Source organism: Oscarella lobularis, chromosome 6, assembly GCF_947507565.1.
Source record: "Oscarella lobularis chromosome 6, ooOscLobu1.1, whole genome shotgun sequence".
NCBI classification, from domain to species: domain Eukaryota; kingdom Metazoa; phylum Porifera; class Homoscleromorpha; order Homosclerophorida; family Oscarellidae; genus Oscarella; species Oscarella lobularis.
In genome coordinates this window covers 22,017-44,898 of record NC_089180.1, presented here as the reverse complement: position 1 = coordinate 44,898, position 22,882 = coordinate 22,017, and the positions used below count along the sequence as shown (strand labels likewise).

The 22,882-nt window shown below is 42.7% G+C and overlaps 2 protein-coding genes across 6 annotated transcripts; both read left to right on the top strand.

Moving 5' to 3' along the window:
- The first annotated feature begins 38 nt into the window (after positions 1-38).
- LOC136187911 (disks large-associated protein 5-like) lies at positions 39-2,716 on the top strand. Of its 2 annotated transcripts, none has more exons than XM_065975626.1 (15): positions 39-214; positions 265-430; positions 489-542; positions 598-652; positions 710-1,007; positions 1,073-1,164; positions 1,241-1,417; positions 1,481-1,588; positions 1,645-1,746; positions 1,803-1,910; positions 1,980-2,021; positions 2,087-2,116; positions 2,179-2,271; positions 2,325-2,516; positions 2,573-2,716. In XM_065975626.1, the coding sequence occupies exons 1-14, from the start codon at positions 52-54 to the stop codon at positions 2,508-2,510; spliced, it is 1,674 nt and encodes a 557-aa protein (XP_065831698.1). In that variant the 5' UTR covers positions 39-51; the 3' UTR covers positions 2,511-2,516; positions 2,573-2,716. The 2 variants fall into 2 exon arrangements, with proteins under 2 accessions (XP_065831698.1, XP_065831697.1); XM_065975625.1 differs by having other exon boundaries at positions 1,220-1,417.
- A 2,561-nt stretch (positions 2,717-5,277) lies between these two features.
- Positions 5,278-6,232, top strand: LOC136187992 (octapeptide-repeat protein T2-like). 4 transcript variants are annotated; one of them, XM_065975701.1, is made up of 5 exons: positions 5,278-5,383; positions 5,661-5,750; positions 5,812-5,900; positions 5,957-6,058; positions 6,110-6,232. In XM_065975701.1, exons 1-5 carry the CDS (start codon positions 5,317-5,319, stop codon positions 6,215-6,217), a joined length of 456 nt encoding a protein of 151 aa, XP_065831773.1. In that variant the 5' UTR covers positions 5,278-5,316; the 3' UTR covers positions 6,218-6,232. The 4 variants fall into 4 exon arrangements, 3 of the variants coding, with proteins under 3 accessions (XP_065831773.1, XP_065831771.1, XP_065831774.1); XM_065975699.1 differs by having other exon boundaries at positions 5,957-6,067; XM_065975702.1 differs by having other exon boundaries at positions 5,957-6,054; positions 6,110-6,231.
- The last annotated feature ends 16,650 nt before the right edge of the window (positions 6,233-22,882 follow it).

Below are 22,882 nucleotides of genomic sequence, written 5' to 3'. Positions count from 1 at the left end.
TGTCTATAAATTTTGCAAAGCGCACGCGCACAATTCGAACAAAAAGAAGGCATGGATCGCAACTGTCAGCGAGCGTACAAAGCGCGAGGACTTTCTGCCGAGGACCGCCGCTTTCGAAAACACGAAGAGGAACACGATCGGCGACGTCACGACGCTCTGAACGCGCGACGAAACCGCGTTCCGAAGAGGGGGCCGAAACGGCACATCGCAACGAGTTCGTTCGCCTTTCGAGCTCTATATTGACGCGCGAGTCTTTCGCTTCAGGACCGACGACCCAGGACGAGGGAAAATCGATGAGCGAACGGATGCAGGAATTCAAGAAGCGAAAAGAGCTGTTGAAACGACAGGAGGCGATGAAGAAAAAGCCGTTCGTCCTCGTCTCGAAGACGAATACGATTCCAGAAAGACTGGAACCCGTCAAGAAAATGGGGTACAGTATAAGAAAAACTCGAAATTGCCCATGACACATACATTTTACAATTTTTTAGATTCACCTCAGCGACGGTGGAGAGCAGAAAACAGGCGATAAGCCTCACAAACAAGTGTCTAAGAATACATATGTAATTAGTTAATTTACTCATTAGAGATTGTTTTTAGACCTGCCATGCCGGCTCCTAAGAAACAAATTAAAACTACACCTACTGAAACAAAGGCGATTTTGAATGTTGGATTTTTACAAATTAATTCAATTAACGCGCTCTTTTCGCAGAAGTTGATGACGCCAAAAAGTAAAACCGGGTCGTCGTTTGAATTCGGAAAAGGATTTTCGCCTTTTGGTGTGTTATTCGCGGCACCTCCTCTCCCTTCCGCCGCTTCACCCGTGAAAGAACTGGAAACGGTGACAGAGACGGAGACAGAGACGGAAACGGAAACGGAAGAGGAATCTCCTACTACTAAACTTGCTGGCTTCAACCATTTCCGACAAATCATTCGCAAAAAGGCGGATGAAATTGACGTTGCTTGCACGACGTGGTCGAACTACTTAGAGACAGATATCCCAGAGCAAGGTTTTTAATTAATTGAAATTTTTTGAGGAATTGTTTACCGCTGCGTTATTTATTTTTTTGTTCAGGCTGCAAAATGATTCGGGCTGCTGTCGGAAAAGCGCAGCTTCTGCTTCAAAAGAAGTTCACGTTTTTCGAAAAACTCTGTGATGACGCAGAGGTACGCGCGCTCGACTTTCTATTATTAATTAATTAATTAATTAATTAATTAAAAGCGTTTCATTTTTGTTTTCAAGAATGTCGACATTGATAAGGAAGTGACTCTCGACGATGTCCAGGGCTATTGGGACATGATCGAGGGCCAAATTGAAGACATCGACAAGCAGTTTGCAAAGATCCAGAAGACGCAGCTCAACGGCTGGGAGAGGGAGATGACTCCTGTTCGTCAAAAGAAAGTCAAGAAGACAAGGAAGGTGACGTGTGTATATTATGTAATAATCAAATGGCTTTTTATTTACAATCTGGTTTTGTTACAGAAAACACCGTGTCCGATCAGGCGAAGCACAAGACTTCATTCACGATTGCTATCGGCTAAGAAGAAGATGTTAGCCATGAAAGAAGAGGCTTCCTCTGGTGATGTTGTCGTGAGTAGAGAGTGCTCTTTGTATTGTGATTGAGAGGCGGAATTTTTTTGCATTAGATTTTTGCTCAGAAAGCTCATACAGATGATTCTGCAGCAGCAGCAGCAGCAGCAGTGGCGCCAATGCCAGTTGAAAACGATTTGAAGACTCCACCACCTACAGTACGTTTATATGAAACATGACGACTGCACTTTCTTTTATATGCACTTTATTTTAGTTGAGCAGCGATGACGACGACGAGGGCCGAACTCCTCCGCCACCGAAGTGGCCGTCTAGCGGAAAATCCAAGAGTAAGAGACGAAGTCAGAGGCAACTAATTATCAGGGTAAGATACACGTTCTTATGGTGCTCTCTTTGTTTTGGACCTGACTGGTGTTCTTTTTTTTTTGTGCAGCAAAAACTGCTTGAAAAGACTCCCTTGTCATTGAAATTTGAGGTAAGGAATAGGAGTCGCGTGCTGCGTATTGGACTGGGCTAATACAGTAGTGATTATTATTTTAGCGTGCAAGGCTGTCCCTTCAATCGTCAACTGTAAGGAAAGAGATATAACTGTACGTACATCTTTTGTATATGGGTGTGTGTGTGTGTGATAGTCAAAGAAGAGACTTTCCCGCAGTCATCAGAAGAAGGGCTCGACAGCTAAGCAGCGCGTTTTATTTGACGAAGATGAGCAGACGATGGATGCAGTAAGACTCAAATGAAAGCTAAATGATTGATTTAATAATAGCACGGATGCTAGACTTCGCCGATAGAGGAAGATGAGCCAGCTGTTCTACAGCAATCCTACTTGATGCCGACGTCCACCGGAGGAAATATTGAGTCCGACTCTCTGGAAGAAGAGGAGGAAGAGGAGAACGGGATTGATTCACTTAAATCTGATGTGCTTTACACCTCGTCGCCAGTCGAGGCGAACGACGAGGGCTAATTCTGAGTAAGATTCTCACTCAGGATGGAAAGTATGTGATTTTTAATTGGTTTTTCAATTAGGTTCAAGTCTTCTAATTCCTCGTAAGACGTCGTAGTTTCAGTTCACAGTTTTCCTACACTACAGACAATAGTGCGCTTGCTAAGTAGTGTATGTGTTAGTTTAGATTCCTGCTTATGAAAATTTAGTGCAAGTGGCATCACAAATATTCTCCTAACATCTGTGGTGGATCGTGGAGTGTATAGTAGAATTTCATTCCGGACGAGTCGACATAATCTGACCTCATTTTCTCATTGTTGTAGTGCATTAATTACGAGCATCACGTATTGAACGCCGTCCTTAATTTTTCACTGAACGGAATGCCGACATCGTTCGGAAAACGCACTTCTAACTTTATCGTTGAGTGCGTTGCATGGGCCATCTTCTTGGAGATAGCTATTTACACTAATATCGAAAGGACGATAGAAATGGACAGGACGTTCTCCAACTGAACTCGTCTCATCTCAAACTAAATTCAAAGCTATTCTGTTCGCCCTGATTTCTCAGCAGCTTCAAAACCTGCACGTAAAAATTCCAATGTTATAGATATCCAGTATGAACTCAGTGCAACAGCCTAATAAGGAAAGACACTCAAGGTAGTCTAATAAGAAATAAATCGCTGATTTTATATGTGTGACTCTTCTCTCTCTCTCTCTCTCGATGTGAATAATGCTGCAATGCTAATTAGAAGAATTAAACATCCGTAAATAAATCAACCAGTAGAACCCACGGATGACTTAGAACGGTTGTATAGGGAGTGCAACAGGCATTGTCGTTATTAGTCATGGATAATCTGGCCAGCGTTCTCTCCAAGCGCTTTTTCGCCAAACGATGCAACACAAATAGAAGTTCAGAAAGGAAAGATCGATTTTACAACTCGTCGAAATTATTGTTTGCTGAAAAGCTGCAGACTATTAATTAATCATAATGAAGAAACACTGTGTTTACTCAAAACTGCATAAGTCACATACAACAAAGAAATCCGCGCCAAAATTACCAGTCAATGTTCTTCCTCCGACGAACTTGACGACGCAATAACTCTCATAATTTCGGCAAGTAGTTCACCGCCAAGAGCCGCAAACCGGTCGTCATGACACAGCGTCTTGAAATTTTTTGCAGCAAACTGCAGAGCCGTTTTCCTCAGCTCTCGGAAGCTGAACCTGTCAGCCAAAGACAGATAATCGAGAGCAGTTTCAATTGAAACTCTCCGAGCCATATGCGAGATGCAGAACTCGCGCAGATTTTCAACGAGATATCGATCCGCCAACACGAGTATATCAGGAATGATACGAAAATACTTACGAACTTCCAAGCACCCGGTGACGAGATACGTGATGACAGCATGAAACGCTTCGTACGTTGCTTCTTCAATGCGAATTGGAGTCGACTCGCTCGCGTCCTTCGTCGAAATTTCTTTCCAATTCGACGAAAACATGCTGCTGAAGTATTCACTGCGAACGCAAAGAGGTTTGGCGCAGGCTTTCATTTGAATGCACAGGCTTTTAATTGAATGCACAGGCTTTCATTTGAATACACAAACTTTCATTTGAATGCACATGTTTTCATTTGAATCCACAGGGCCTCAAGTAAGTGCACAGGCTCTCAATTGAATGCACAGGCTTTCATTTGAATGCACAGGCTTTCATTTGAATGCACATGCTTTCATTTGAATGCACTTGAATCCACAGGGACTCAAGTAAGTGCCCTGTGGATTCAAATGAAAACATGTGCATTCAAATGAAAGCCTGTGCATTCAAATCAAGGCCTGTGTATTCAAATGAAAGCCTGTGCATTCAAATGGAAGCCTGTGCATTCAAATGAAAGCCTGTGCATTCAAATGAAAGCCTGTGCATTCAAATGAAAGCCTGTGCATTCAAATGAAAGCCTGTGCATTCAAATGAAAGCCTGTGCATTCAAATGAAAGCCTGTGCATTCAAATAAAAGCGTGTGCATTCAAATGAAAGCATGTGCATTCAAATGAAAGCCTGTGCATTCAAATGAAGGCCTGTGTATTCAAATGAAGGCCTGTGTATTCAAATGAAAGCCTGTGCATTCAAATGAAAGCCTGTGCATTCAAGTGAAAGCATGTGAATTCAAATGAAAGCCTGTGCATTCAATTGAAAGCCTGTGCATTCAAATGAAAGCCTGTGCATTCAATTGAGAGCCTGTGCACTTACTTGAGGCCCTGTGGATTCAAATGAAAACATGTGCATTCAAATAAAAGCATGTGCATTCAAATGAATAAGACATCGTTCTTCTGATTCACAACGTTAGATACGCAAAATTTTTTTAGAAGAAATTGGGGTCCCCATTAGGAACCGGCCCGCCAAAATTTCGCTGTTTTAAAAGCTATAGCAGTGTTGAAAACATTTTTCTGAATTAGAGAAGAGCTTTATCGACTGATTTCCAGCATAAAATAAGCAAATAATTATTAGATGAAAACGGGGCGCCCATTAGGAACCGAGCCGAGAAAATTTCGCTCTTTTAAAAGCTAAGGCAGCTTTGAAAACATTTTTCTTAATTAGAGAAGAGCTCTATCGAGTGATTTCCAGCTTAAAATAAGCAAAGAAATATTAGATGAAAATGGGGCCCCTATTAGGAACCGGGCCGCGAAAATTTTCGGTTTTTTCGCGCTCTAGGTTGTCTAATTTTTTTCTATGCATGTGTGACAGTGTGCGAGATCGTGTTCGTATTTTTCAATATATGCGAATAATGTTTATTCAGGTTGCTGATATACGGGAACTGCATTTTCAGTCATTGCGCTGGGATGACTGAAACCGGCTCAAAACGGGGCGACCGCGATGAAAGGAGGGGAAGATGTACAATCGCGATAGGTTAGGAACGTTTTTACGTGCTTCTCGTTGCTCGCGATCGCGTTACGGGGGCTCTGTGTACGTTCGGAGGTGTTATCTTCGCGTTTATTCGCTCTCTCGTCGGTTTTTTTGGTTTTCGGCGCTTCTCGGTGATGTTACGAGCTTTCACGAGGGTTTGTTGGCGTTGCGCGGAGGAAATTGGGGGCCCGGGAGGGGAGATCGATTCGTCTCGTGGGAGTCGAGTTGTTTTAGGCGTCTATTTCGCGTATTCGGGTCCTAATCGTGGTTCTCGACGTAGTATTGCTGTTAAATCTCTCCCGGTTCATCAAATTTACCGTCGGGGCCGTCTATTTTAGGGGCAGTGTTAGGGCAGAGTCAATACTCATAGGTATATATTGGGTCCTAATTGTGTTACATATTTCTAATTAGTTTTTTGGGGGGGTGCATAGGAATGGGAGGAACGAGGACAAGACCAAGGGACGCGAGGGAGAAGAGGAACAAGCAAGCAAGGAGAAGGAGGAATATCAAGGGATCGACGGTATGTGATGGAGGTAGAGTTTTTTATGTTGGATGATTTCTAATTAGTTTTTTTAGGTGCATAGGAATGGGAGGAACGAGGACAAGAGCAAGGGACGCGAGGGAGAAGGAGGAACAAGCAATCAAGAAGATGAAGGAATATCAAGGGATCGACGGCATGTGATGGAGGTAGAGTTTTAGTAATTAAGGAGTTTCTAATTCGTTTTCTAGATGTGGAAGAGTGTAAGGAAGAAGGCTATGAACAAGGGACGCGAGTGGGAAGGACGGAAAAGTGATCAGGAGGAAGGACGACTATCGAGGGATCAAAGGTATGCTTAGAATCAGAGTTTTGGCCCTGACCTTTATCTTCAGGCCCTTAGAATCAATATTTGGGCCTTCAACTTTATCTTCAGGGTCTTAAAATTAGAGTTTAGGCCCTCAACTTTATCTTTAGCTCCTTAGAATCAAAGTTTAAGCCCTTAACTTTATCTTTAGGTCCTTAGAATCAAAGTTTAGGCCCTCATCTTTATCTTCAGAACCTTAAAATCGAAGTTTATGCCCTCAACTTTATCTTCAGGGCCTTAGAATCAAAGTTTAGGCCCTCATCTTTATCTTCAGGGCCTTAGAATCGAAGTTTATGCACTCAACTTTATCTTCAGGGCCTTAGAATCAATTTTTAGGCCCTCAACTTATCTTCAGGTCCTTGGAATCAAATTTTAGGCAATCAACTTTATCTTCAGGGCCTTAGAATCAATTTTTAGGCCCTCAACTTATCTTCAGGCTCGTAGAATCAAAGTTTAGGCCCTCAACTTTATCTTCAGGTCCTTAGAATCAAAGTCTAGGCCCTCAACTTTATCTTCAGGTCCTTAGAGTCAGAGTTTTGGCTCTGAACTTTAACTTCAGACACTTACAATCAAAGTTTGGGCCTTCAAATTTCTCTTCAGGGCCTTAGAATCAAAGTTTAGGCCTTCAACTTTATCTTCAGGGCCTTAGAATCAAAGTCTAGGCCCTCAAGTTTATCTTCAGGGCCTTAGAATCAGAGTTTAGGGCCTCAACTTTATCTTCAGGTCCTTAGAATAAAATTTTATGCCCTCAACTTTATCTTCAGGCTCTTAGAATCAAAGTTTAGGCCCTCAACTTTATCTTTAGGTCCTTGGAATCAAAGTTTAGGCCCTCAACTTTATCTTCAGGCCCTTAGAATCAAAGTTTAGGCCCTCAACTTTATCTTCAGGTCCCTAGAATCAAAGTTTAGGCCCTCAACTTTATCTTCAAATTCTTAGAATCAAAGTTCAGGCCCTCAACTTTATCTTCAGGTGCTTAGAATCAAAGTTTAGTCTCTCAACTTTATCTTCAGGTCCTTAGAATCAAAGTTTAGGCCCTCAACTTTATCTTCAGGCTCTTAGAATCAAAGTTTAGGCCCTCAACTTTATCTTCAGGTCCTTAGAATCAGAGTTTTGGCCATGAACTTTATCTTCAGGCTCTTAGAATCAAAGTTTAGGCCCTCAACTTTATCTTCATGTCCTTAGAATCAGAGTTTTGGCCCTGACCTTTATCTTCAGGCCCTTAGAATCAATGTTTGGGCCTTCAACTTTATCTTCAGGGTCTTAAAATTAGAGTTTAGGCCCTCAACTTTATCTTTAGCTCCTTAGAATCAGAGTTTAGACCCTCAACTTTATCTTCAGGTCCTTAGAATCAAAATTTAGGCCCTCAACTTCATCTTCAGGTCCCTAGAATCAAAGTTTAGGCCCTCAACTTTATCTTCAGGTCCTTAGAATCAAAGTTTAGTCTCTCAACTTTATCTTCATGTCCTTAGAATCGGAGTTTAGGCCCTCAACTTTATCTTCAGACCCTTAGAATCAAAGTTTAGGCGTTCAACTTTATCTTCAGGGCCTTAGAATCAAAGTTTAGGCCCTCATCTTTATCTTCAGAACCTTAAAATCGAAGTTTATGCCCTCAACTTTATCTTCAGGTCCTTAGAATAAAAGTTTAGGCCCTCATCTTTATCTTCAGGGCCTTAGAATCGAAATTTATGCCCTCAACTTTATCTTCAGGGCCTTAGAATCAATTTTTAGGCCCTCAACTTATCTTCAGGTCCTTGGAATCAAAGTTTAGGCCCTCAACTTTATCTTCAGGTCCCTAGAATCAAAGTTTAGGCCCTCAACTTTATCTTCAAATCCTTAGAATCAAAGTTTAGGCCCTCAACTTTATCTTCAGGGCCTTAGAATCAGAGTTTAGGTCCTCAACTTATCTTCAGGTCCTTAGAATCAGAGTTTTGACCCTGAACTTTAACTTCAGACCGTTAGAATCAAAGTTTAGACCTTCAACTTTATCTTCAGGTTCTTAGAATCAAAGTTTAGGCTCTCAACTTTATCTTCAGGTCCCTAGAATCAAAGTTTAGGCTCTCAACTTTATCTTCAGGCCTTTAGAATCAAAGTTTTGGCCCTCAACTTTATCTTCAGGTCCCTAGAATCAAAGTTTAGGCCGTCAACTTTATCTTCAGGTCCTTAGAATCAAAGTTTATTCTCTCAACTTTGTCTTCAGGTCCTTAGAATCGGAGTTTAGGCCCTCAACTTTATCTTCAGGCCCTTAGAATCAAAGTTTAGGCCATCAACTTTATGTTTAGCTCATTAGAATCAAAGTTTAGACCCTCAAATTTATCTTCAGGGCCTTAGAATCAGAGTTTTGGCCCTGAACTTTAACTTCAGACACTTAGAATCAAAGTTTAAGCCCTTAACTTTATCTTTAGGGCCTTAGAATCAAAGTTTAGGCCCTCATCTTTATCTTCAGAACCTTAAAATCGAAGTTTATGCCCTCAACTTTATCTTCAGGTCCTTAGAATAAAAGTTTAGGCCCTCATCTTTATCTTCAGGGCCTTAGAATCGAAATTTATGCCCTCAACTTTATCTTCAGGGCCTTAGAATCAATTTTTAGGCCCTCAACTTATCTTCAGGTCCTTGGAATCAAAGTTTAGGCCCTCAACTTTATCTTCAGGTCCCTAGAATCAAAGTTTAGGCCCTCAACTTTATCTTCAAATCCTTAGAATCAAAGTTTAGGCCCTCAACTTTATCTTCAGGGCCTTAGAATCAGAGTTTAGGTCCTCAACTTATCTTCAGGTCCTTAGAATCAGAGTTTTGACCCTGAACTTTAACTTCAGACCGTTAGAATCAAAGTTTAGACCTTCAACTTTATCTTCAGGTTCTTAGAATCAAAGTTTAGGCTCTCAACTTTATCTTCAGGTCCCTAGAATCAAAGTTTAGGCTCTCAACTTTATCTTCAGGCCTTTAGAATCAAAGTTTTGGCCCTCAACTTTATCTTCAGGTCCCTAGAATCAAAGTTTAGGCCGTCAACTTTATCTTCAGGTCCTTAGAATCAAAGTTTATTCTCTCAACTTTGTCTTCAGGTCCTTAGAATCGGAGTTTAGGCCCTCAACTTTATCTTCAGGCCCTTAGAATCAAAGTTTAGGCCATCAACTTTATGTTTAGCTCATTAGAATCAAAGTTTAGACCCTCAAATTTATCTTCAGGGCCTTAGAATCAGAGTTTTGGCCCTGAACTTTAACTTCAGACACTTAGAATCAAAGTTTAAGCCCTTAACTTTATCTTTAGGTCCTTAGAATCAAAGTTTAGACCCTCATCTTTATCTTCAGAACCTTAAAATCGAAGTTTATGCCCTCAACTTTATCTTCAGGGCCTTAGAATAAAAGTTTAGGCCCTCATCTTTATCTTCAGGGCCTTAGAATCGAAGTTTATGCCCTCAACTTTATCTTCAGGGCGTTAGAATCAATTTTTAGACCCTCAACTTATCTTCAGGTCCTTGGAATCAAAGTTTGGGCCCTCAACTTTATCTTCAGGTCCCTAGAATCAAAGTTTAGGCCCTCAAATTTATCTTCAAATCCTTAGAATCAAAGTTTAGGCCCTCAACTTTATCTTCAGAGCCTTAGAATCAGAGTTTAGGCCCTCAACTTTATCTTCAGGCTCTTAGAATCAAAGTCTAGGCCTTCAACTTTATCTTCAGGCCCTTAGAATAAAAGTTTAAGCCCTCAACTTTATCTTCAGGCTCTTAGAATTAAAGTTTCTGCCATCATCTTTATCTTCAGGTCCTTAGAATCAAAGTCTAGGCCCTCGACTTTATCTTCAGGTCCTTAGAATCACAGTTTTGGCTCTGAACTTTAACTTCAGACCCTTAGAATCAAAGTTTGGGCCTTCAAATTTCTCTTCAGGGCCTTAGAATCAAAGTTTAGGCCTTCAACTTTATCTTCAGGGCCTTAGAATCAAAGTCTAGGCCCTCAACTTTATCTTCAGTGCCTTAGAATCAGAGTTTAGGCCCTCAACTTTATCTTCAGGCCCTTAGAATCAAAGTCTAGGCCCTCAACTTTATCTTCATGCCCTTAGAATAAAAGTTTGGGCCCTCAACTTTATCTTCAGGCTCTTAGAATCGAAGTTTAGGCCATCAACTTTATCTTCAGGTCCTTAGAATCAAAGTCTAGGCCCTCAACTTTATCTTCAGGTCCTTAGAATCAGAGTTTTGGCTCTGAACTTTAACTTCAGACACTTAGAATCAAAGTTTGGGCCTTCAAATTTCTCTTCAGGGCCTTAGAATCAAAGTTTAGGCCTTCAACTTTATCTTCAGGGCCTTAGAATCAAAGTCTCGGCCCTCAAGTTTATCTTCAGGGCCTTAGAATCAGAGTTTAGGGCCTCAACTTTATCTTCAGGTCCTTAGAATAAAAGTTTAGGCCCTCAACTTTATCTTCAGGCTCTTAGAATCAAAGTTTAGGCCATCAACTTTATCTTCAGGTCCTCAGAATCAAAGTCTAGGCCCTCAATTTTATCTTCTGGTCCTTAGAATCAGAGTTTTGGCCCTGAACTTTATCTTCAGACATTTAGAATCAAAGTTTGGGCCTTCAAATTTCTCTTCAGGGCCTTAGAATCAAAGTTTAGTCCTTCAACTTTATCTTCAGGACCTTAGAATCAAAGTCTAGGCCCTCAAGTTTATCTTCAGGGCCTTAGAATCAGAGTTTAGGCCCTCAACTTTATCTTCAGGTCCTTAGAATCAAAATTTAGGCCCTCAACTTCATCTTCATGTCCCTAGAATCAAAGTTTAGGCCCTCAACTTTATCTTCAGGTCCTTAGAATCAAAGTTTAGTCTCTCAACTTTATCTTCAGGTCCTTAGAATCGGAGTTTAGGCCCTCAACTTTATCTTCAGGCCCTTAGAATCAAAGTTTATGCCCTCAACTTTATGTTTAGCTCATTGGAATCAAAGTTTAGACCCTCAAATTTATCTTCAGGGCCTTAGAATCAGAGTTTAGGCCCTCAACTTTATCTTCAGGCCCTTAGAATCAATGTTTAGGCCCTCAACTTATCTTCAGGCCCTTAGAATCAAAGTTTAGGCCCTGAACTTTATCTTCATGCTCTTAGAATCAAAGTTTAGGCCCTCAACTTTATCTTTAGGTCCTTGGAATCAAAGTTTAGGCCCTCAACTTTATCTTCAGGTCCCTAGAATCAAAGTTTAGGCCCTCAACTTTATCTTCAGGCCCTTAGAATCAAAGTTTAGTCCCTCAACTTTATCTTCAGGTCCCTAGAATCAAAGTTTAGGCCCTCAACTTTATCTTCAAATTCTTAGAATCAAAGTTTAGGCCCTCAACTTTATCTTCAGGTGCTTACAATCAAAGTTTAGTCTCTCAACTTTATCTTCAGGTCCTTAGAATCAAAGTTTAGGCCCTCAACTTTATCTTCAGGCTCTTAGAATCAAAGTTTAGGCCCTCAACTTTATCTTCAGGTCCTTAGAATCAGAGTTTTGGCAATGAACTTTATCTTCAGGCTCTTAGAATCAAAGTTTAGGCCCTCAACTTTATCTTCAGGTTTTTAGAATCAGAGTTTTCGCCCTGACCTTTATCCTCAGGCCCTTAGAATCAATGTTTGGGCCTTCAACTTCATCTTCAGGGTCTTAAAATTAGAGTTTAGGCCCTCAACTTTATCTTTAGCTCCTTAGAATCAAAGTTTAAGCCCTTAACTTTATCTTTAGGTCCTTAGAATCAAAGTTTAGGCCCTCATCTTTATCTTCAGAACCTTAAAATCGAAGTTTATGCCCTCAACTTTATCTTCAGGGCCTTAGAATCAAAGTTTAGGCCCTCATCTTTATCTTCAGGGCCTTAGATTCGAAGTTTATGCCCTCAACTTTATCTTCAGGGCCTTAGAATCAATTTTTAGGCCCTCAACTTATCTTCAGGTCCTTGGAATCAAATTTTAGGCCCTCAACTTTATCTTCAGGTCCCTAGAATCAAAGTTTAGGCCCTCAACTTTATCTTCAAATCCTTAGAATCAAAGTTAGGCCCTCAACTTTATCTTCAGGTCCTTACAATCAGAGTTTAGGCTCTCAACTTTATCTTCAGGTCCTTACAATCAAAGTTTAGGCCCTCAACTTTATCTTCAGGTCCTTAGAATCAAAGTTTAGGCCCTCAACTTTATCTTTAGGTCCTTGGAATCAAAGTTTAGGCCCTCAACTTTATCTTCAGGCCTTTAGAATCAAAATTTAGGCCCTCAACTTTATCTTCAGGTCCTTAGAATCAAAGTTTAGGCCCTCAACTTTATCTTCAAATTCTTAGAATCAAAGTTTAAGCCCTTAACTTTATCTTTAGGTCCTTAGAATCAAAGTGTAGGCCCTCATCTTTATCTTCAGAACCTTAAAATCGAAGTTTATGCCCTCAACTTTATCTTCAGGGCCTTAGAATCAAAGTTTATGCCCTCAACTTTATGTTTAGCTCATTGGAATCAAAGTTTAGACCCTCAAATTTATCTTCAGGGCCTTAGAATCAGAGTTTAGGCCCTCAACTTTATCTTCAGGCCCTTAGAATCAATGTTTAGGCCCTCAACTTATCTTCAGGCCCTTAGAATCAAAGTTTAGGCCCTCAACTTTATCTTCAGGCTCTTAGAATCAAAGTTTAGGCCCTCAACTTTATCTTTAGGTCCTTGGAATCAAAGTTTAGGCCCTCAACTTTATCTTCAGGTCCCTAGAATCAAAGTTTAGGCCCTCAACTTTATCTTCAGGCCCTTAAAATCAAAGTTTAGGCCCTCAACTTTATCTTCAGGTCCCTAGAATCAAAGTTTATGCCCTCAACTTTATCTTCAGGGCCTTAGAATCAATTTTTAGGCCCTCAACTTATCTTCAGGTCCTTGGAATCAAATTTTAGGCCCTCAACTTTATCTTCAGGTCCCTAGAATCAAAGTTTAGGCCCTCAACTTTATCTTCAAATCCTTGGAATCAAAGTTTAGGCCCTCAACTTTATCTTCAGGTCCTTAGAATCAGAGTTTTGATCCTGAACTTTAACTTCAGACCGTTACAATCAAAGTTTAGACCTTGAACTTTATTTTCAGGTTCTTAGAATCAAAGTTTAGGCCCTCAAATTTATCTTTAGGTCCTTGGAATCAAAGTTTAGGCTCTCAACTTTATCTTCATGTCCCTAGAATCAAAGTTTAGGCCCTCAACTTTATCTTCAGGTCCCTAGAATCAAAGTTTAGGCCCTCAACTTTATCTTCAGGTCCTTACAATCAAAGTTTATGCCCTCAACTTTATGTTTAGCTCATTGGAATCAAAGTTTAGACCCTCAAATTTATCTTCAGGGCCTTAGAATCAGAGTTTAGGACCTCAACTTTATCTTCAGGTCCCTAGAATCAAAGTTTAGGCCCTCAACTTTATCTTCAGGTCCTTAGAATCGGAGTTTAGGCCCTCAACTTTATCTTCAGGCCCTTAGAATCAAAGTTCATGCCCTCAACTTTATGTTTAGCTCATTAGAATCAAAGTTTAGACCCTCAAATTTATTTTCACGGCCTTAGAATCAAATTTTAGGCCCTCAACTTGATCTTCAGGTCCCTAGAATCAAAGTTTAGGCCCTCAACTTTATCTTCAAATCCTTAGAATCAAAGTTAGGCCCTCAACTTTATCTTCAGGTCCTTACAATCAGAGTTTAGGCCCTCAACTTTATCTTCAGGTCCTTACAATCAAAGTTTAGGCCCTCAACTTTATCTTCAGGTCCTTAGAATCAAAGTTTAGGCCCTCAACTTTATCTTCAGGTCCCTAGAATCAAAGTTTAGGCCCTCAACTTTATCTTCAAATCCTTAGAATCAAAGTTTAGGCCCTCAACTTTATCTTCAGGTCCTTAGAATCAGAGTTTTGGCAATGAACTTTATCTTCAGGCTCTTAGAATCAAAGTTTAGGCCCTCAACTTTATCTTCAGGTTTTTAGAATCAGAGTTTTCGCCCTGACCTTTATCCTCAGGCCCTTAGAATCAATGTTTGGGCCTTCAACTTCATCTTCAGGGTCTTAAAATTAGAGTTTAGGCCCTCAACTTTATCTTTAGCTCCTTAGAATCAAAGTTTAAGCCCTTAACTTTATCTTTAGGTCCTTAGAATCAAAGTTTAGGCCCTCATCTTTATCTTCAGAACCTTAAAATCGAAGTTTATGCCCTCAACTTTATCTTCAGGGCCTTAGAATCAAAGTTTAGGCCCTCATCTTTATCTTCAGGGCCTTAGATTCGAAGTTTATGCCCTCAACTTTATCTTCAGGGCCTTAGAATCAATTTTTAGGCCCTCAACTTATCTTCAGGTCCTTGGAATCAAATTTTAGGCCCTCAACTTTATCTTCAGGTCCCTAGAATCAAAGTTTAGGCCCTCAACTTTATCTTCAAATCCTTAGAATCAAAGTTAGGCCCTCAACTTTATCTTCAGGTCCTTACAATCAGAGTTTAGGCCCTCAACTTTATCTTCAGGTCCTTACAATCAAAGTTTAGGCCCTCAACTTTATCTTCAGGTCCTTAGAATCAAAGTTTAGGCCCTCAACTTTATCTTTAGGTCCTTGGAATCAAAGTTTAGGCCCTCAACTTTATCTTCAGGCCTTTAGAATCAAAGTTTAGGCCCTCAACTTTATCTTCAGGTCCTTAGAATCAAAGTTTAGGCCCTCAACTTTATCTTCAAATTCTTAGAATCAAAGTTTAAGCCCTTAACTTTATCTTTAGGTCCTTAGAATCAAAGTGTAGGCCCTCATCTTTATCTTCAGAACCTTAAAATCGAAGTTTATGCCCTCAACTTTATCTTCAGGGCCTTAGAATCAAAGTTTAGGCCCTCAACCTTATCTTCAGGCCCTTAGAATCAATGTTTAGGCCCTCAACTTATCTTCAGGCCCTTAGAATCAAAGTTTATGCCCTCAACTTTATGTTTAGCTCATTGGAATCAAAGTTTAGACCCTCAAATTTATCTTCAGGGCCTTAGAATCAAAGTTTAGGCCCTCAACTTTATCTTCAGGTCCTTAGAATCAAAGTTTAGGCCCTCAACTTTATCTTCAAATTCTTAGAATCAAAGTTCAGGCCCTCAACTTTATCTTCAGGTGCTTAGAATCAAAGTTTAGTCTCTCATCTTTATCTTCAGGTCCTTAGAATCAAAGTTTAGGCCCTCAACTTTATCTTCAGGCTCTTAGAATCAAAGTTTAGGCCCTCAACTTTATCTTCAGGTCCTTAGAATCAGAGTTTTGGCCCTGACCTTTATCTTCAGGCCCTTAGAATCAATGTTTGGGCCTTCAACTTTATCTTCAGGGTCTTAAAATTAGAGTTTAGGCCCTCAACTTTATCTTTAGCTTCATAGAATCAAAGTTTAAGCCCTTAACTTTATCTTTAGGTCCTTAGAATCAAAGTTTAGGCCCTCATCTTTATCTTCAGGTCCTTAGAATCAAAGTTTATGCCCTCAACTTTATGTTTAGCTCATTGGAATCAAAGTTTAGACCCTCAAATTTATCTTCAGGCCCTTAGAATCGAAGTTTAGGCCCTCAACTTTATCTTCAGGCTCTTAGAATCAAAGTTTAGGCCCTCAACTTTATCTTCAGGCTCTTAGAATCAAAGTTTAGTCCCTCAACTTTATCTTTAGGTCCTTGGAATCAAAGTTTAGGCCCTCAACTTTATCTTCAGGTCCCTAGAATCAAAGTTTAGGCCCTCAACTTTATCTTCAGGTCCTTACAATCAGAGTTTAGGCCCTCAACTTTATCTTCAGGTCCTTACAATCAAAGTTTAGGCCCTCAACTTTATCTTCAGGTCCTTAGAATCAGAGTTTTGGCCCTGAACTTTAACTTCAGACCTTTAGAATCAAAGTTTGGGCCTTCAAATTTCTCTTCAGGGCCTTAGAATCAAAGTTTAGGCCTTCAACCTTATCTTCAGGGCCTTAGAATCAAAGTCTAGGCCCTCAACTTTATCTTCAGGTCTTTACAATCGGAGTTTAGGCCCTCAACTTTGTCTTCAGGTCCTTAGAATCAGAGTTTTGGCCCTGACCGTTATCTTCAAGCCCTTAGAATCAATGTTTGGGCCTTCAACTTTATCTTCAGGGTCTTAAAATTAGAGTTTAGGCCCTCAAATTTATCTTTAGCTCCTTAGAATCAAAGTTTAAGTCCTTAACTTTATCTTTAGGTCCTTAGAATCAAAGTTTAGGCCCTCATCTTTATCTTCAGAACCTTAAAATCGAAGTTTATGCCCTCAACTTTATCTTCAGGGCCTTAGAATCAAAGTTTAGGCCCTCATCTTTATCTTCAGGGCCTTAGAATCGAAGTTTATGCCCTCAACTTTATCTTCAGGGCCTTAGAATCAATTTTTAGGCCCTCAACTTATCTTCAGGTCCTTGGAATCAAATTTTAGGCCCTCAACTTTATCTTCAGGTCCCTAGAATCAAAGTTTAGGCCCTCAACTTTATCTTCAAATCCTTAGAATCAAAGTTTAGGCCCTCAACTTTATCTTCAGGTCCTTAGAATCAGAGTTTAGGCCCTCAACTTTATCTTCAGGTCCTTAGAATCAGAGTTTTGATCCTGAACTTTAACTTCAGACCGTTACAATAAAAGTTTAGACCTTGAACTTTATCTTCAGGTTCTTAGAATCAAAGTTTAGGCTCTCAACTTTATCTTCATGTCCCTAGAATCAAAGTTTAGTCCCTCGACTTTATCTTCAGGTCCCTAGAATCAAAGTTTAGGCCCTCAACTTTATCTTCAGGTCCTTAGAATCAAAGTTTAGTCTCTCAACTTTATCTTCAGGTCCTTAGAATCGGAGTTTAGGCCCTCAACTTTATCTTCAGGCCCTTAGAATCAAAGTTTATGCCCTCAACATTATGTTTAGCTCATTAGAATCAAAGTTTAGACCCTCAAATTTATCTTCAGGGCCTTAGAATCAAAGTTAAGGCCTTCAACTTTATCTTCAGGGCCTTAGAATCAAAGTCTAGGCCCTCAACTTTATCTTCAGGGCCTTAGAATCAGAGTTTAGGCCCTCAACTTTATCTTCAGGTCCTTAGAATCAAAATTTGGGCCCTCAACTTCATCTTCAGGTCTCTAGAATCAAAGTTTAGGCCCTCAACTTTATCTTCAGGTCCTTAGAATCAAAGTTTATGCCCTCAACTTTATGTTTAGCTCATTGGAATCAAAGTTTAGACCCTCAAATTTATCTTCAGGGCCTTAGAATCAGAGTTTAGGCCCTCAACTTTATGTTCAGGCCCTTAGAATCAATGTTTAGGCCCTCAACTTATCTTCAGGCCCTTAGAATCAAAGTTTAGGCCCTCAACTTTATCTTCAGGCTCTTAGAATCAAAGTTTAGGCCCTCAACTTTATCTTTAGGTCCTTGGAATCAAAGTTTAGGCCCTCAACTTTATCTTCAGGTCCCTAGAATTAAAGTTTAGGCCCTCAACTTTATCTTCAGGCCCTTAGAATCAAAGTTTAGGCCCTCAACTTTATCTTCAGGTCCCTAGAATCAAAGTTTAGGCCCTCAACTTTATCTTCAAATTCTTAGAATCAAAGTTCAGGCCCTCAACTTTATCTTCAGGTGCTTAGAATCAAAGTTTAGTCTCTCATCTTTATCTTCAGGTCCTTAGAATCAAAGTTTAGGCCCTCAACTTTATCTTCAGGCTCTTAGAATCAAAGTTTAGGCCCTCAACTTTATCTTCAGGTCCTTAGAATCAGAGTTTAGTCTCTCAACTTTATTTTCAGGTCCTTAGAATCGGAGTTTAGGCCCTCAACTTTATCTTCAGACCCTTAGAATCAAAGTTTAGTCTCTCAACTTTATCTTCAGGTCCTTAGAATCGGAGTTTAGGCCCTCAACTTTATCTTCAGACCCCTAGAATCAAAGTTTAGGCGTTCAACTTTATCTTCAGGGCCTTAGAATCAAAGTTTATGCCCTCAACTTTATGTTTAGCTCATTAGAATCAAAGTTTAGACCCTCAAATTTATCTTCAGGGCCTTAGAATCAGAGTTTAGGCCCTCAACTTTATCTTCAGGCCCTTAGAATCAATGTTTAGGCCCTCAACTTATCTTCAGGCCCTTAGAGTCAAAGTTTAGGCCCTCAACTTATCTTCAGGCCCTTAGAGTCAAAGTTTAGGCCCTCAACTTTATCTTCAGGCTCTTAGAATCAAAGTTTAGGCCCTCAACTTTATCTTTAGGTCCTTGGAATCAAAGTTTAGGCCCTCAACTTTATCTTCAGGTGCCTAGAATCAAAGTTTAGGCCCTCAACTTTATCTTCAGGGCTTTAGAATCAAAGTTTAGGCCCTCAACTTTATCTTCATGTCCCTAGAATCAAAGTTTATGCCCTCAACTTTATCTTCAGGGCCTTAGAATCAATTTTTAGGCCCTCAACTTATCTTCAGGTCCTTGGAATCAAAGTTTAGGCCCTCAACTTTATCTTCAGGCTCTTAGAATCAAAGTTTAGGCCCTCAACTTTATCTTCAGGTCCTTAGAATCAGAGTTTTGGTCCTGACGTTTATCTTCAGGCCCTTAGAATCAATGTTTGGGCCTTCAACTTTATCTTCAGGGTCTTAGAATTAGAGTTTATGCCCTCAACTTTATCTTTAGCTCCTTTGAATCAAAGTTTTGGCCCTCAACTTTATCTTCAGGTCTTTAGAATCAAAGTCTAGGACCTCAACTTTATCTTCAGGCCCTTAGAATCAAAGTTTAGGCCCTCAACTTTATCTTCAGGGCCTTAGAATCAAAGTTTAGGTCCTCAACTTTATCTTCAGGGCCTTAGAATCAAAGTTTAGGCCCTCAACTTTATCTTCAGGTCCTTAGAATGAAAGTTTAGGCTCTCAACTTTATCTTCAGGGCCTTAGCTTGCCCGTGTAAGTTCGCTGTAATTTATTACAGGAGAGACCCGTTGGCTAACCCCGTGTAATTTCGATGTAATTTTTGGGAGAATTTGTCCTGGGACAATTTCTCCTGGGGACAATTTCTCCTGGGGCAATTTGTCCTTGGACAATTTGTCCTGGGGACAATTTGTCCTAAAGACAATTTGTCCTGGGACAATTTGTTCTGGGGACAATTTATCCAGGGACAATTTGTCCTGGGGACAATTTATCCTGGGACAGACAATTTGTCCTGGGGACAAATTGTCCTTGGTCAATTTGTCCTGGGGACAATTGGTCCTGGCCCAATTTGTCCTGGGACAATTTGTCCTGGGACAATTTGTCCTGGGGACAAATTGTCCCTCTTCCAATATTCGCGAAACCGCTCTGTACGTGTTGCCGTGGCATTCTATAGGCGTAGCAATGTGAAACCCCGATCGTTAATAGTTTATTTATGATGTCACAATGTTAAACCGGTGAGGTCACGTGCTTATGTTAGCGCGCGCGTCTCGTTTCGAAGAAACACGGTTTCTGGCTCGTTTTCGACGATGCGAAGGTCCGAGCGACGTCAAAAGGTAAGTAGTAGATAGTTACGAAGCAGTTTAGAGCGTTCGTCGCCCGCGGAGTACGTACACCGATTGCCGGAATATATACACCGCCTGCTGGCGGAGTACGTACACCGCCTTCGAGAATATATACACCGCCTGCCGGCGGAGTACGTACACCGCTTGCCGGAATATATACACCTCCTGCCAGAATATATACACCGCCTGCTGGCGGAGTAGGTACACCGCCTGCCGGAATATATACACCGCCTGCCGGAATACACCGCCTGCCAGAATATCTACACCGCCCTCTGGCGGAGTACGTACACCGCTTGCCGGAATATATACACCGCCTGCTGGCGGAGTAGGTACACCGCCTGCCGGAATATATACACCGCCTGCCGGAATATATACACCGCCTGCCGGAATACACCGCCTGCCAGAATATCTACACCGCCCTCTGGCGGAGTACGTACACCGCCTGCCGGAATATATACGCCGCCTGCCGGAATATCTACGCCGCCTCCCGGCGGAGTACGTACACCGCCTCCCAGAATATATACACCGCCTGCCAGATTATATACACCGCCTGCCGGCGGAGTACGTATATCGACTGCCGGCGGGGTACGTACGCAGCCTGCCGGAATATATACACCGCCTGCCGGCGGAGTACGTACACCGCCTCCCAGAATATATACACCGCCTGCCAGCGGAGTACGTACACCGCCTGCTAAAATATCTACCCCGCCTGCTGGCGGAGTACGTACACCACTTTCCGGAATATATACACCGCCTGCCGGAATATATACACCGCCTGCTGGCGGAGTAGGTACACCGCTTGCCGGAATATATACACCGCCTGCAGGCGGAGTACGTACACTGCCTGCCACAATATATACACCGCCTGCCAAAATATCTACACCGCCTGCCGGAATACATACACCGCCTGCTGGTGGAGTACGTTCACCGCCTGCCGGAATATCTACACCGCCTGCCGGAATATATACACCGCCTTCTGGCGGAGTAATTACAACGCCTGCCAGAATATCTACACCGCCTTCTGGCGAAGTACGTACACCGCTTTCCGGAATATATACACCGCCTCCGGAGTATATACACCACCTGCTGGCGGAGTACGTACACCGCCTGCCAGAATATATACACCGCCTGCCGGAATACACCGCCTGCCGGAAGATATACACCGCCTGCTGGCGGAGTACGTACATTGCCTGCCGGAATATATACACCGCCTGCTGGCGGAATACTTACACCGCCTGCCAGAATATATACACCGCCTGCCGGCGGAGTACGTACCCGCCTGCCAGAATATATACACCGCCTGCCAGCGGAGTACGTACACCGCTTGCCGGAATATTTACACTGCCCTCCGGAATATATACACCGCCTGCTGGCGGAGTACGTACACCGCTTGCCGGAAAATATACACCGCCTTCTGGCTGAGTACTTACACCGCCTGCCAGAATATATACACCGCCTGCCTGAATATATACACCGCCTGCCGGAATATATACACCGCCTGCCGGCGGAGTACGTACACCGCCTGCCAGAATATATACACAGCCTGCCGGCGGAGTACGTACACCGCCTGCCGGAATATATACACCGTCTGCCGGCGGAGTACGTACACCGCCTGCCGGAATATATACACCGCCTGCCGGAATATATACACCGCCTGCCGGCGGAGTACGTACCCCGCCTACCGGCGGAGTACGTACCCCGCCTGCCAGAATATATACACCGCCTGCCGGCCGAGTACGTACACCTCCTGCCAGAATATCTACACCGCCTGCTGGCGGAGTACGTACACCGCTTTCCGGAATATATACACCGCCTGCCGGAATATATACACCGCCTGCTGGCGTAGTACGTACACCGCCTGCGAGAATATATACACCGCCTGCCGGCGGAGTACGTACACCGCCTGCCAAAATATCTACACCGCCTGCTGGCGGAGTACGTTCACCGCTTGCCGTAATTTATACACCGCCTGCCGGAATGTACACCGCCTGCTGGCGGAGTACGTACACCGCTTGCCGGAATATTTACACTGCCCTCCGGAATATATACACCGCCTGCTGGCGGAGTACGTACACCGCTTGCCGGAAAATATACACCGCCTTCTGGCTGAGTACTTACACCGCCTGCCAGAATATATACACCGCCTGCCTGAATATATACACCGCCTGCCGGAATATATACACCGCCTGCCGGCGGAGTACGTACACCGCCTGCCAGAATATATACACAGCCTGCCGGCGGAGTACGTACACCGCCTGCCGGAATATATACACCGTCTGCCGGCGGAGTACGTACACCGCCTGCCGGAATATATACACCGCCTGCCGGAATATATACACCGCCTGCCGGCGGAGTACGTACCCCGCCTACCGGCGGAGTACGTACCCCGCCTGCCAGAATATATACACCGCCTGCCGGCCGAGTACGTACACCTCCTGCCAGAATATCTACACCGCCTGCTGGCGGAGTACGTACACCGCTTTCCGGAATATATACACCGCCTGCCGGAATATATACACCGCCTGCTGGCGTAGTACGTACACCGCCTGCGAGAATATATACACCGCCTGCCGGCGGAGTACGTACACCGCCTGCCAAAATATCTACACCGCCTGCTGGCGGAGTACGTTCACCGCTTGCCGTAATTTATACACCGCCTGCCGGAATGTACACCGCCTGCTGGCGGAGTACGTACACCGCTTTCCGGAATATATACACCGCCTTCCGGAATATATACACCGCCTGCTGGCGTAGTACGTACACCGCCTGCGAGAATATATTCACCGCCTGCCGGCGGAGTACGTACACCGCCTGCCAAAATATCTACACCGCCTGCTGGCGGAGTACGTACACCGCTTGCCGTAATTTATACACCGCCTGCCGGAATATATACACCGCCTGCTGGCGGAGTGCGTACACCGCTTGCCGGAAAATATACACCGCCTTCTGTCTGAGTACTTACATCGCCTGTCAGAATATATACACCGCCTGCCTGAATATATACACCGCCTGCCGGAATATGTACACCGCCTGCCGGCGGAGTACGTACCCCGCCTGCCAGAATATATACACAGCCTGCCGGCGGAGTACGTACACCGCCTGTCAGAATATCTACTCCGCCTGCCGGCGGAGTACGTACACCGCTTGCCGGAATATATACGCCGCCTGCCGGCGGAGTACGTACACCGCCTGCCAGAATATATACACCGCCTGCCGGAATACACCGCCTGCCGGAATATATAAACCGCCTTCTCGCGGAGTACGTACACCGCCTGCCGGAATATATACACCGCCTGCC

Excerpts from the sequence above, each read along its gene's own strand:
- LOC136187911 (XM_065975625.1), top strand. The coding sequence starts at position 52 with ATGGATCGCAACTGTCAGCGAGCGTACAAAGCGCGAGGACTTTCTGCC. Across the intron at positions 1,418-1,480 it reads AAGTCAAGAAGACAAGGAAG|AAAACACCGTGTCCGATCAG; the intron begins GTGACGTGTGTA and ends GTTTTGTTACAG. Across the intron at positions 2,117-2,178 it reads TGTCCCTTCAATCGTCAACT|TCAAAGAAGAGACTTTCCCG; the intron begins GTAAGGAAAGAG and ends TGTGTGTGATAG.
- LOC136187992 (XM_065975699.1), top strand. The coding sequence starts at position 5,317 with ATGACTGAAACCGGCTCAAAACGGGGCGACCGCGATGAAAGGAGGGGA. Across the intron at positions 5,384-5,660 it reads AAGATGTACAATCGCGATAG|TATTGCTGTTAAATCTCTCC; the intron begins GTTAGGAACGTT and ends TTCTCGACGTAG. Across the intron at positions 5,751-5,811 it reads GGCAGAGTCAATACTCATAG|GAATGGGAGGAACGAGGACA; the intron begins GTATATATTGGG and ends GGGGGTGCATAG.